General features: G+C 35.3%; 1 protein-coding gene across 4 annotated transcripts in view; it reads right to left on the bottom strand.

Annotated features, from left to right (window-relative positions):
• GPR141 (G protein-coupled receptor 141) overlaps positions 1-12522 on the bottom strand; it is a 174032-nt gene that overhangs the window by 41913 nt on the left and 119597 nt on the right. The window contains exons 4-6 of one of the 4 annotated variants that reach the window (XM_064487442.1): positions 10698-10775; positions 7979-8260; positions 7500-7555 (exon numbers count right to left, since the gene is read on the bottom strand). The exons of 1 other annotated variant lie outside the window; for it this stretch is intronic. In XM_064487442.1, the coding sequence (XP_064343512.1) occupies positions 10707-10775 (69 nt within the window). In that variant the 3' untranslated portion in view covers positions 7500-7555; positions 7979-8260; positions 10698-10706. The remainder of the gene's footprint in view (positions 1-7499; positions 7556-7978; positions 8261-10697; positions 10776-12522) is intronic. 2 more of the 4 variants (XM_064487441.1, XM_031455199.2) reach the window with 2 other exon arrangements.

Genomic DNA, 12522 nt, shown 5'->3' on the forward strand with positions numbered 1-12522 from the left:
CACCAGCTCTACCGCCATATGGATAACTGAGGACAAGTACTCAACTCTCTGAGCTTCATTTTAGCTAACGAGAGTTATCCTTTAAGGAATACTGAAAGGGGGCACAGATTGTTAGGCCTTTTGGCCTTTCAAGCTCCACTTTTCACTGCACAGGATCAGAGAAGCAAATGGCATGAAGCACTATCCTGACTCTATCATGAACAGAAATTGATAGTTTATTTAAAATAAATAAACAAACTCCTTGATGAAATAAACCCTTTCATATTTACATATATTTATTACACAGTTATAATTTTTTAATTAACTGTTTATATATACTTATAATCTAGAGCATAGGCTTACAAACTACAGCCCAAGGGCCAAATCCCACCTGCCAACTGATTTTACAAATAAAGTTTTATTTGAACACAGCCATGTGCATCTGTTCTGTTATAATGGCAGTTGAGTAGTCGTGATGGGCACTATATAGCTTACAAAACTCAAGATACTTACTGTCTTCTGTTGTTGTTGTTGTATTTTAAAAACAACACAAATTTTGCCAGTCTCTGATTATACATCAAAGTATTTTTTTTCTGTTGGAAGTTAAGTTGAAGGTGATACATTAAGAGTGATGCACAGGAATTTATTTATGGCCTCTAGGGGTGCCAAAAATGCAGCTCAACAAGATGGCAGCACACCAGGCTGGAGGCTCTGCTGTTTGAAGTCAGCCAGATCTGGCTTCAAATCCCACCTTATGTAGACAATATATGATTCTTGGGAGGATTAAAGCTAACTATGATGTAGTAAGTGCTCAAAAAATGTTCAGTCTCTCCAATTAAATAAACATTTAAATAAATATCAGCTTTTCCCCTACATTCTGTTTCATTTCAGAAGAGAGAAAGAGAAAAGAGGAGCCATTCAGGTACAGTCACTCAGATAAAAATGAGACAAAACAAGGTCCATGTGTAATTTTGTCTGAGCACAGACAAAAACAAGGTAACCGGGCCAGCTATAAAATACGAAACACCCTTTTCTTGGATAACAACAATGCTCTTTTTCTTCACAGAGTCAAAATTGTATCTGCCTTCTGACAGCATCCAGTACAGAGCGAACCCCCACATCCTTAGACCCTCCTCTAAGACACCCCACCAAAGCCCAAATCCTGTAACAGACTGTTCCTAACACCACCATACTGAGGGAACTTATGGTTCCCCATGCTCTCTGTCCCTGCAATGAGTCATAACCCAAGTTGTCCAGCTACAGGTGTCTCTGTGGTATTTGGCTGAAAGTCGTTGACAGAGGGGACTGTGAGAAAGTTTCAGTTTGTTTCATTTGTATTATAAAAAATATAAACTGTACAATGGTGGTAGGAGGGAATAAGAGTAATAATTATTAAGTAATACTATGTCCTAGGCATTTTCAAACGTTATTTCTTTCGATCCACACCTCATAATTCTTTTTTGAGTTAGATACTGTGATCTATCTTTTATTGACACAAGAAGCTGAAGTTTGTTGAAGCTGACGGAAGTCTGGGGCCTGGCAGATGTGTGTGTCACTTAGAAGTGTATAATGGCTGAGAGAATCACCATGTTTATAACGTAAGCCAGCCTAGTAAGGAATAAAGCCTATGTCTCCGCTTGTGATAGCCTCCCTTGTATTTATCACCCAGTGCTGGGCACTGGGACCAGGATGAATAAATTGTCTTGCTGAACATCTTAGAAACTCTTTATTCCGCCTTCTCTTAGACCTAAGCCCTTGGAGCAGCTGTTAGTTATGTCCTTGCTATTAGCACTTAAAATACAAGGTTAGGAAACTGGGATGAGAAAGAACCAACCCCCTAGCCACAAGTCTTCATAATCACGCAGGGAGGCCAGCCAAACCACTAATGTGCAGAGCCCCGTCTCAGACCACTGGATCAGAATCTATCAGGAGACCTTGGTATTGGTGTCCTTAACAAGTAGTTCAGGGGATTCCGATACAGACTTACCCTGAGAATCACTACTTTAATGTAACTGGGTGTCAGATTCCTCGTTGTTTATCCAAATTTCATCCATACATCAAATCTCAGTTAAGAGTCTCGAGCTTTTAACCTCTCCATCTTCAGGGACGTCCCTCCTCACTAAGTTACCCGAGCACTCAGAGTCCACATTGCACCTCACGCCTGAGTACGGAGGCTGATGGGGAAAATTCTGGACTTGAAGACAAAACTCAACCTCCTGGTCTGTGAGGGGATCCGAGTGACCATAAGCCTTGATTTTGTCATTTTCAATATAAAGAAAAAACAGTCTCAAACCTGGCCTGGAACAGAGATTTTCTGTGTAATCTAATTCACCATGTTCTTCTGGAAAGCAATTAACATTCTTGATAAAACTATAATTTTTCCTAAAAAGCCTTAATGGTATTAAAAGATCTGTCCTAGAAAACTAGTGACCTGTCCCATCATTTGACTAATGATTTGTACTCAACATTCTTTTTTCTTTTATGTAATCTAATAATTATTATCTAACCACTTTTTTTTTCTATGAATGTCTCTGCCAAGAGAAAAATCTTAGAATTGGTCTGTTTCAGGTATTTTCCCATCAAGAAAATTCAACATTAAACTTTCAAGTTCTCTTAATTAAATTTTCAGAAAAAATTGATAGTAAAATAAAGATTAACATACTTACCTCCACCTTATAAGCCACAAAGCATTTAGCAAGTATAGATTCTCATAACGACTTACGATGTTTGCATTTGTTTTACATGGATAAATTGTGTCTTTCCAACTATATTATTGTCTTCTGGAAAGCAGAGGTCATAAACATCTTTGAATATTTCTGTATATCTTTCTCTTTATCTATAATATTATAAAGAGTGAAGTGGTATAATAATCCCTCTATTAATATTAAAATTTTTTTCCTGAAAACTCGATTAGAGTTACGTCCAATTTTCTCCATGAAAAGAGACTTGAAACAGGCCAATTCAACACTTTTGCTCTTGGTAGAGACGTTTGTAGGATAGATTATATTTAATGGAGTATGGACAGAAAGAGAGAGGGAGAAAGGAGGGAGGGAATTGATGAATGTGACCATTTTTTCCTTAATTCTTGAATCTCATGTTCACATCTCAACTACAGTTTCTCTAAATGAAGCCCTTGCATAGAGTACAGTCTGTGCTAGATGTGATCAAAGCTTTGCAAAGAGTTTATAATTTAGGAAATGATAAGACCTGTACTAAAATAACGTTTATGGAGTCTACAGTGAATTGCATGAGTGCCACTGTACCTGCTGTGACATAACAGAAATAAGTAATTTCTCTGCCCCAGTTCATGGCCCAGAACTCCTAAAACCCTTGTAACTTGGTGGCATTAAAAGCATGGATCACACTGTTCCAAAGAAAATGATGAGCAATGTGCATCTGGAGAAAGATGAGATGTCCTCATAGTTGATGCGGAGGAAACAGATTGGAGAATAGTAGGATGTAATTTATGAAAGGTTTATAGCACGTGTTCTCAGACTAGACCCCAATATTTCTAAACCAGAGATAGATGGAAGCCAGAATGGGCAGACAATTTATTTTTTCATGTGATTCTAAGAATAGAAGCAGGAATTCGCTTTTTATACAAAACAGCAGATATTATGTGACATCCCATTTATGTGAACAGCAAAATAGTCAAATTCAAAGAGATGAAGTAAAATGGTGGTTACCAGGGGCTGGGGGGCTGGGGCGGGGAGGAATGGGGAGTTATTGCTTAAGAGTTACAGATTTTCAGTGTGGGATGATGAAAAAGATCTGGAGATGGATAGTGGTAATGGTTACATGATAATGTGAACATACTTAATGCCCCTGAACTGTACACTTAAAAATGATTAAAATGGTAAATTTTATGTTACATATACTTTACCAAAATTTTAAAAAGAAACAGGAAAAGAGTTTGTCTTTAGGGCAGACCGTCCTTTTAGTCATGAGAGCATAATTTGGTGAGCCTTTTAGCAGTACAGATGGAAGGTGAATGCCACTAGGAGCACTGAAGGTGCTTCAGACCCAGACGGATCACATTTCTGCTCAATGGGCCTTGCTCTTCAGAGACAATTATGATATGAAATTATTTTTGACATCCTCTAACTGGGGCTTAACATAGGGAGGAAGACACCTGAATCTGTGGATGTAAAGATAAGGAGGAGAGAAGACCTCTGCCCAGGATGCTAAGTAGGCCGTGGCAGGCAGCATGGCCTCAAGCCAGCGCCAATGAGAATGGCTGTAGGAAACCTCCAGGAAGAAGTATTGATGCCTCTAACAGGTGATCTCTAGCTTTTCATTTCTCTCTAAAAATTGTGATTTCTTAAGCTCTTATCAAGCCTTCAATATAGTTCATAGGCCAGCAAACCACACCCATGGGCCAGCCACTTGTTTTTGTAAAGTTTTTATCAGATCACAGCAAAGCCTATTTGTTTATGTATCAGCTCTGGCTATTTTCATATTACAACTGGAGAGCTGAGTTGTTGCAAAAGAAGTTGTATGACCCACACACGAAAAAATCTAAAATATCGATTACCTGGTCCTTTAAGAAGAAGTATGCTGAAAAAATGTTTGTCACAGATTCAATTAGTTGTGTTTGAGAAGGAACCGGAGGGGCATTGTCCACCTATTGGAATATAGTGGACCCGAGAGGGGCAGAGATCTGCAGATAAATCAGAGTGAGGGGCACCCGCGGTCTTGGATTTGTAGAACATGTAAACCCTGTCCCAGAAATCCTCGGGAGTGGACTGAGCTTCCTGCCATCACTTAAGAGAGAACCTGAACCAGGAACGGAAATGAGTTACATATTTGAGGTTCCATGTATAAAGCTTTTGGTCGTTGGACTCTATCTGGGACTAATCTCAGTCCCTAAAGAGATCCAGGGATATGACCTCAGCATAACCTTGAAGCAGCTGAACAAATGGTGCTACTTAATGCACAGATACTGCACCGGCACACTCTGTAATTACACCCCAAAGTGAATAGTAAGTTGCTATTTCCCTCACAGTTTCTGAGGTGGAGGAGGAGTGAAGGGAGGGGAGGAAGTGGGATGCACTCTTTTGAGTAAGGCTGTTGCAAGCATAACACCAGATAGACACGAAGCTGTGTAGGCTGTTCATTAACATTTCTTAAATTTTTTAAAAAAATCTTAAGATTAAAATTTCCCTGAAGAAGTGAATGAGTCATAAACCAGCTACTGTAGACTGAATTTCTCTCTCAGAAAGTAAAATTATTCCTAGAGAGAGAGGGGAGGTACCTTTGGATCTCAGGTCATTCCCCACCCCACGCAGCTGTGGGGACTCCCCAGCCAGCGGTGCTGAGATTGTGGCATCATCAGTTGACAGGCATTGGAGGTCAGGCTGAACTTCTTTATCAGGGAGCTCAGGGATATCCTAAATTCCATTAGCTCTGACTTTTGGATTGCCCAGGAAAACTTTCCATTTATGTGTAAGGCTCCAGCTGGTGCAACCTCCTACCTGGTCGTAGAGCAGGAAGGGTTCAGATGCTGAGAGGGCTGCTATTTAGTAACAGAACTCCATTCTCCAGGTACCCCCCTCCACCCATCACAGAGGCCAGGTTACTAGAAAATCTGTAATATGTGAATGAAATTCAACAAACTTTACTCTTTATGAAAAAGGACCTAATCCCCAAGAACTGCAATCTTTAGTTGACCAAGAATTTTGAAACCCCAGTTACATCCAAAGTTGAAAAGAAAAGCAATCTTTGGACTTACCAACTACTGTTTTTAGAGCATTTGGGGTTCTAAGCCTTCAGTATCTATGGTACGTAATCTCAGTCATGTTGTCTTTACCTTTTCATTCGCTCATTCATTCATATATTCATTCCAGAGTTGGTGAGTACTCAGTATGTGACAAACACTATTCCAGAATACAAAGATGCACAAAGCACAGTTCGTGCCCTTAAAGACATCATAGTTTTAGGACAGAGGCTCTGCTTAGATTAAATTTGATTATGAGTATCATAAATAATATCATTGTCATCAAAAACAAGGTAAGACAATAAGAGTATTTGGTGCATATTTTGACATAACTCATACTAGATTTGAAGACACTTTGCAAAGTAATATTTTCAGAAATGTTTGACCAATTACAGAATTTTTCTCAAGACTATTACTTTGAAAAATAGATTTCTTCTGTATAGCACAGGGAACTATATTCAATATCTTGTGATAATATTTAATAAAAAAAGAATATGAAAATGAATGTATGTATATGCATATGCATAACTGGGACATTGTGCTGTACACCAGAAATTGACACATTGTAACTGACTGTACTTCAATTTAAAAAAAAGAACATTACTTTGAAGGATGTCACTGATTTGTGCATAATCAAATCTTCTTTAAAATATTTTTGACATGTTATTTCAGTCATAACGTGCTAACATCTCTTGTAGTACTAACATAGACATAGAAGACACCCAGTAAGCATTTCACTGAATTTTAGATTTGGAAAGCACTTTTATAAATCAGATAGTCCCGTGATCCTTAACCTTAGTTGGGTTTGAAAATCTGATGAAATCTGTGGAACTAATTTCCCATTAAAAAAGCATATATTTACAAACATTCAGATTTTTGTATACAATATTAGGGGATTGGTGGATCACCTTAAGTTTCGTCCATGAACTCCTTTGGGGTCACATGATCTAATCTAATCTTCCATTTTATAATTGTTGAAAATAATTGGCAAGAACAGGGATTGGAAAATTATGACCCTTGGGCCAAATCTGGCTCATCTCTCCTTTTTGTACAGCTGGGGCTAAGAATGGGTTTTACATTTTCAAATGGTTACATTTTAAAGTTATGTAAGAACATGTGTATTATCTTCAATTTTGTCTCTTGGTTTATAAAACCTAAACTATTTACTATCTAGTCCTAATGAAAGAAGTTTGCCACTCCCTGGCCAAGAATAGTTAGAAAATATCTTCCAAATTACTCAGCCAGTTACTAGAAAACAGAGGACCACCTGATTCTTCATCCATTGATCTCTCATTACTCCTATTGATCGATTAAAATATTGACTAACTGATTGGTTGATTTAAACCAAATAAGAAAGAAAAGAAGGAGTTGTAAATCTGGAGTACTTAATAAATGATTTCTTAGGTAAGTAATTGTGCAGTTGTGCAGGAAGTTGAAATTCAGAGAAATAAGTGACCTACTCAAAATCATATGAAAAATTTGTTAAAGAAGCACGACTGAGCTCTCAAACTCAGGTTGCGCATTACTGACTGATTTTTTAAACTTTCCATTATTTTCCATTCCACATGTTTGAAATGCAATACTTCTCGTGAAAGGGAAATAATGGCATGAAAGGAATTTATTTAAAGTAAAACTATTTGAACAGATGTTGTTGTTAACCTGTAATTCAGTGATTTTTAAAGGTATTTTCAGATTCCTCCTGTCGTGTAGTACTGTAAAAATGAAATGCAAAGAATTATAATAGCCACTAACACACAATCACATACGCTATTTCGAATATATTCTTTTAGAAATTTCAAAGTACCTGATTGTTATGGATCGCTTTCTTCTGTTGAGTAGGGCTGCCAGAATGATTTCAAACTATATATGACAGTATTACCAATAATAGAGTTTAAAAATTTTAATAATAAAAAATAATAAAACTGCTTAAAAGATAAACTTTTGAATAATATGTACAAGCAATACTAGAGCCCCTAAAGACTTCTATAATGTTTTTAGCCAAAGTTTTTTTTTTTTTTTGATAGAATCTGGAACCATGTTTGTTTGTATTTAAGTACTAATAAAAATTGAGTCTCACCCTCAGAGTAGTTGTAAACTACACAGGAAGAACTGAACAATTCTTTCTATAAAGGAGGACTGGTAGTCAGAGTAAATAACCTTGTTTTTTACAGTAAGATTATCTGGAGATTATGAATTAGGACTGCGTTGGGAAGTCCGGTGTACTCTCTTTATGCATAACCTCCATTCACATGCCCCCTCCTGCCCCAAGTCTTTTGCACTTACCTGAAAAAGCCCAAGTTCTCAAGAGAAGGTGCAGAGTTGAGCCATTTGTCTGACTTCCAAACAGGATTCTTCTCTAACAGCAAGGCTGCTGGGGCACTTCCATGATCTGTGTGCACTCACAGGGACTGGCAAGCTCACCAAGCAAAAGGAAGCTAGGGTTCTAAGTTCCGCAAAGCATCACCAGCAACCACAAAACCTCAAGACCATTTCAAACGTCCTAGCATTGAAAAACCAAGCTTATGAAGATGAACAGTCCAAGTTGCAAAATCACAAGAAGGCCAACTGTCAAGAAATAGTTATTAAGGTTTTAGGTCTGCAATAAGAGTCCATCTTAAAAAATTATTCAAACTAAATTTTGTAGAGAACAGGAAAAAAAAGAAGTGATGTTACCAAAACCAAAAAGGGAAGATAAACTGTGCTGTGTTTAGGGTGGAAGAACATACGTATAGTATTTCCTTTCAGGAAATTTACAGTTATGCTGTATCCTAGTGGGGACCTAGGACTACTACACTTATGATGTATTTTGCTGATTAGCTCTGTCATTGATAGATAATATTGACTACAATATGACACTAACCTCAGCTTATTAAATTAGAGTTAAGACAGAGGATAGTTAAACCAGAGTCTATTAGAGTGCCAAAGGAGGAGGGTATTTGTTCTCAGTCTCATTTTTCAGACCCCTAATGTTATCTTCAAAAGAAGCTATACCCACAATCATGAAGATAACACTGCAAATATTGAAAGAAAAATAATGGTCTCATACTGCTCTAACTTGCCTACCATTTTATGCAACACTAGAAATTAATATTTTATAAATATGATGATTATGTTATAAATCACATAATAATGTATAGAAATCTATGAGTTTAAAATGCTAGTTTATGAAATACCAACATTTTAAATATCCAATTTCTAATCTGACATTTCTGCACTTAAAAAAAATTATAGGAGCATCAAAATTGTACCACCCTTGAGTTCTGTCTTCTTTAAAGGTCCTAATTAGAATTCTAACTTTGGCAGTTTCACACGATTTCTGGTCTCCTTTGCAATACTGGAACACTAATATTTTAGGCAAACATTTTGCAGTTCTTCTTTCTTATTTTTCACATTTTTCATTTCAAACAGAATGTTATAAATGCACCTGTCTGTTTTTTCAGTTACAAGGAAAAGACTTTCCAGACATCTGAAAAGTCTTCAGTTTCAGCAGGTGTGCACTCTGTGTCATAGGAGTAAAAATGTTATATACTACAAAATAACTCATGCTGGAGGAATTTCAATTTTTAGTAATGGTAGAGAAGACTATTACAGACAAACCCACCTTCTGAGAACAACTTAAAAAAAAAAAAAGGATAGCATATAAATTCTATTGGCTTGAATGCTTTAGAAAGCTGGCCAGGCAATGAGAACCTGAAGAAACCAAATCCCCTGGAGAGGAGAAGTACAAAAGTTGAACCTCATTTTCGACTCTTGTTTTTCACTTAAGGTTCTCCTGTTTATAACTAGTCACTGAGAAGCAGAGAAATAGAGCAGAAAAGGGTAGCAGGAAGCTCAGAAGTGAAGGCTACCTAGGTTACAGGGGCAAAATTAGGTACAGAAAGAAATCGCCAAGGAGATGGTGCCCTTATAGTCACCTTAAGATTTCAGGTGAGACCCCTGCAGGTCGATACCTTAGGAAAATGCATGAGCCATCAACCATGACAAGGTTGAAGCCCAATTTCAAATCAACTAAATTACTAGGTAGTTAGATAACCATTGAACAGATTAGGGGATTCAACACCATTGTAACAGCCTCCCCTTGACCCCCCAAAAACTAGCCTATGGAGACTGTTATCATCCTATGGAGGATGATAACACTATCCAGATCACCAAGTTAGCTCTCAAATTTTTATGTACGATGTCCAAATTTCAGTAAATATTAACAGACATGTCAGAAGAAAAGACTAACTGAAACTGTGAAAATAATAGAAAATAGAAACAGATGCAAAAGGAGATACAAAATTGAGGGACTTTAAACTAACTGTGATTAAGAGTTTGAAGAAATTAGATGAAATATAATTATATATTTTATATTGGAATCTGTCTTTTGAAAATCAAACAGAAATTCTGAAATTGAAAGATAAAATAACTAAAATTAAATACCCAATCAGTGAGGGCTAATAGAATATTAGACCCAGAAAATAAGAATTAGAATAAGTCAGTAGAAAATATCAGATTGAAGAACAGAGGAGAGAAAAAGGACACAGGAAAAGATCTAATTTTTTTTAATATAGAAAAATATAGGAAAAATGCTAACATGACTGTAACTGGTGTCTAGAAAGAGAAAAGAGAAAGAATTGGCAGAAGCAATATTTAAAGAGGTAATAAATTTTAAAATTATATAATTTTAAAAAGACATAGGCTCAAGAAGCACTATGAACCCCAAACAGGATAGAAGTGAAGAAATACACACGTAGGTACATCTAGAAAAATTGCTAAAAACCAAAAATGAAGAAAAAACAATCCTCAGTTGGAGGGGAAAATGACTTTTAAATGAGCAACTATAAGAGTAGAAACACACTTCTCAACAATGGAACCCAAGGAAAACGAAAGAACATATTCAAAATTATGAAAGTAAGTAAGTGCCAGCTTAAAATGCTTTACCCAATGAATACATCAATTATTTTTAAGACAAAATATAACATTTCCAGACAAACCAAAACTAAGATAATTTGTAACTTACAAGCATGAACTAAGGGAATTCACAGGAGTTGTTCAAGAAGAGCAAAAGTGTATCCACGATGGAAACCAGAACTCCATGCTAAGATGAAGTAAAAGAAGGAGTAAATATATGTGGATAAACTTAAATAAGTTTTGAAGACATGTGATAACAACAGTTATGCCTAGTGAGGTTCAAAATATATGGAGAAACTACATACATGACAATAATAGAGTAAAACATGGGAAGGTAAATTCAACTAAAGGGTTCTAAAATCCCTGCATCTTCTTTTGGTGGTAGAAATACTAATTTATTTTAGACTTTAATCAGTCTAGAATATTGTAATCTCTAGGGTAGTCACTAAAATAATAAAAACATAACATATAATAAATAAGATAAAACAGAAAAAAAAAAAAGAAATGTAACTACTAATCCAAAAAATGTCCCAAAGAAAGGAAAAGACATATAGAATGGGTTGACAAATAGAAAACAAAGAGTAAGAGGGTATCTTTAAACACTCTAATATAGTAATAATATATAAAACAAGGTTTTTTAGACCAGATGAAAAAAAAGTACATGCAACTCAATGTTGATTAAAAAAGACACACCTAAATCAACACAAGGACACTAAAATAAAAGAATGAAAAATACATAATATGAAAAAATTTTTTTTAAGTTCAGTAGAGCTATGTATATTTCATGTATTTGTCAGAGAAGTTAGACTGTGAGGTAACAGATATTATTGGGAATAAAAAGGGGAATTTCATTATGATAAAATATTTAATCTTTCTAAAATGTTACAATTCTAAATTTGTTGCACTTAATAATGTTGTTTCAAAATATATAAAGCAAAATAATGACACAACTAAAAGAAAAACGGCAAAATTCATTATCGTAGGGAGATTTTAACAAACGCCTCTTAGTAATTGGTAGACCAAGCTGACAGAAATTCCAAATGTGATAGTAAATTTTTAACAATGCCATCAATAAATTTCACCTAATTTACATACCTTATACCCAGCAAATGCAAAATTCACATCAAATGCCAGAGTCAGTTTACTAAGTGATGAGTGTAAAGGAAATCTCAACAAAGATCTAAAAACTAAAATTATATGGAGTACATTTTGTAGTAAGAATACAGTTAAGCTAGAAATCAATAACAAAAAAGATAATATTAAAAAATTCTTATGTATGAAAAGTACTTGATATACTTTTAAATAATTCAAATGCTAAAAAGTGATTACAAATGGAAATTAGGAAATTTTTTTCTTTGGATGATAATAAAAATTCAACTTGTCAAATCTTCCAGAACACAACAAATGCAATGTTAAAAAGCTTATGTTAAGAGGGAAAGCTGAAATAAATTATCCAAGCCACAAGTTAAAAAAAAAAAAGCCTAGGGGGTGCAAATAGAAATAAATAATAAAAATAAAATAAGAAACAAACATGTACTAGAGAAAATCAATCTAAAAGTTGTTTGTTTTAAATGTTGGTTTTAAAATTTGATAAATCCCTGAAGGACAGATCAGAGATCAAAGAAAAAAAGCTGGAAAAAACACAATATCAAGAATGATTTTTTTTCAAAGGAGAGATTTAAATACAGATCTCACAGTTGAGAAAACGAAAACAAGAGGATATTGTAACAGCTTTAGGCTAATAATTTCAACAAAATGATGAAATGGTTTACAAAGCCATAACTTACACAAACTGCCAAAATGCCACAAGAAGAAATGTAAAATACAAATAGTTCAACGTGTAGTAAAGAAATTGAATCTGTAACTAAAATGCCTTGAAAAAAATTTTCCAAGTCTGGCAGTTTTATTAGTGAATTCCTCTAATCATTTAGAAA

Source organism: Camelus dromedarius, chromosome 7 (genome assembly GCF_036321535.1).
Source record: "Camelus dromedarius isolate mCamDro1 chromosome 7, mCamDro1.pat, whole genome shotgun sequence".
In the NCBI taxonomy this organism is placed as follows: Eukaryota; Metazoa; Chordata; class Mammalia; order Artiodactyla; family Camelidae; genus Camelus; species Camelus dromedarius.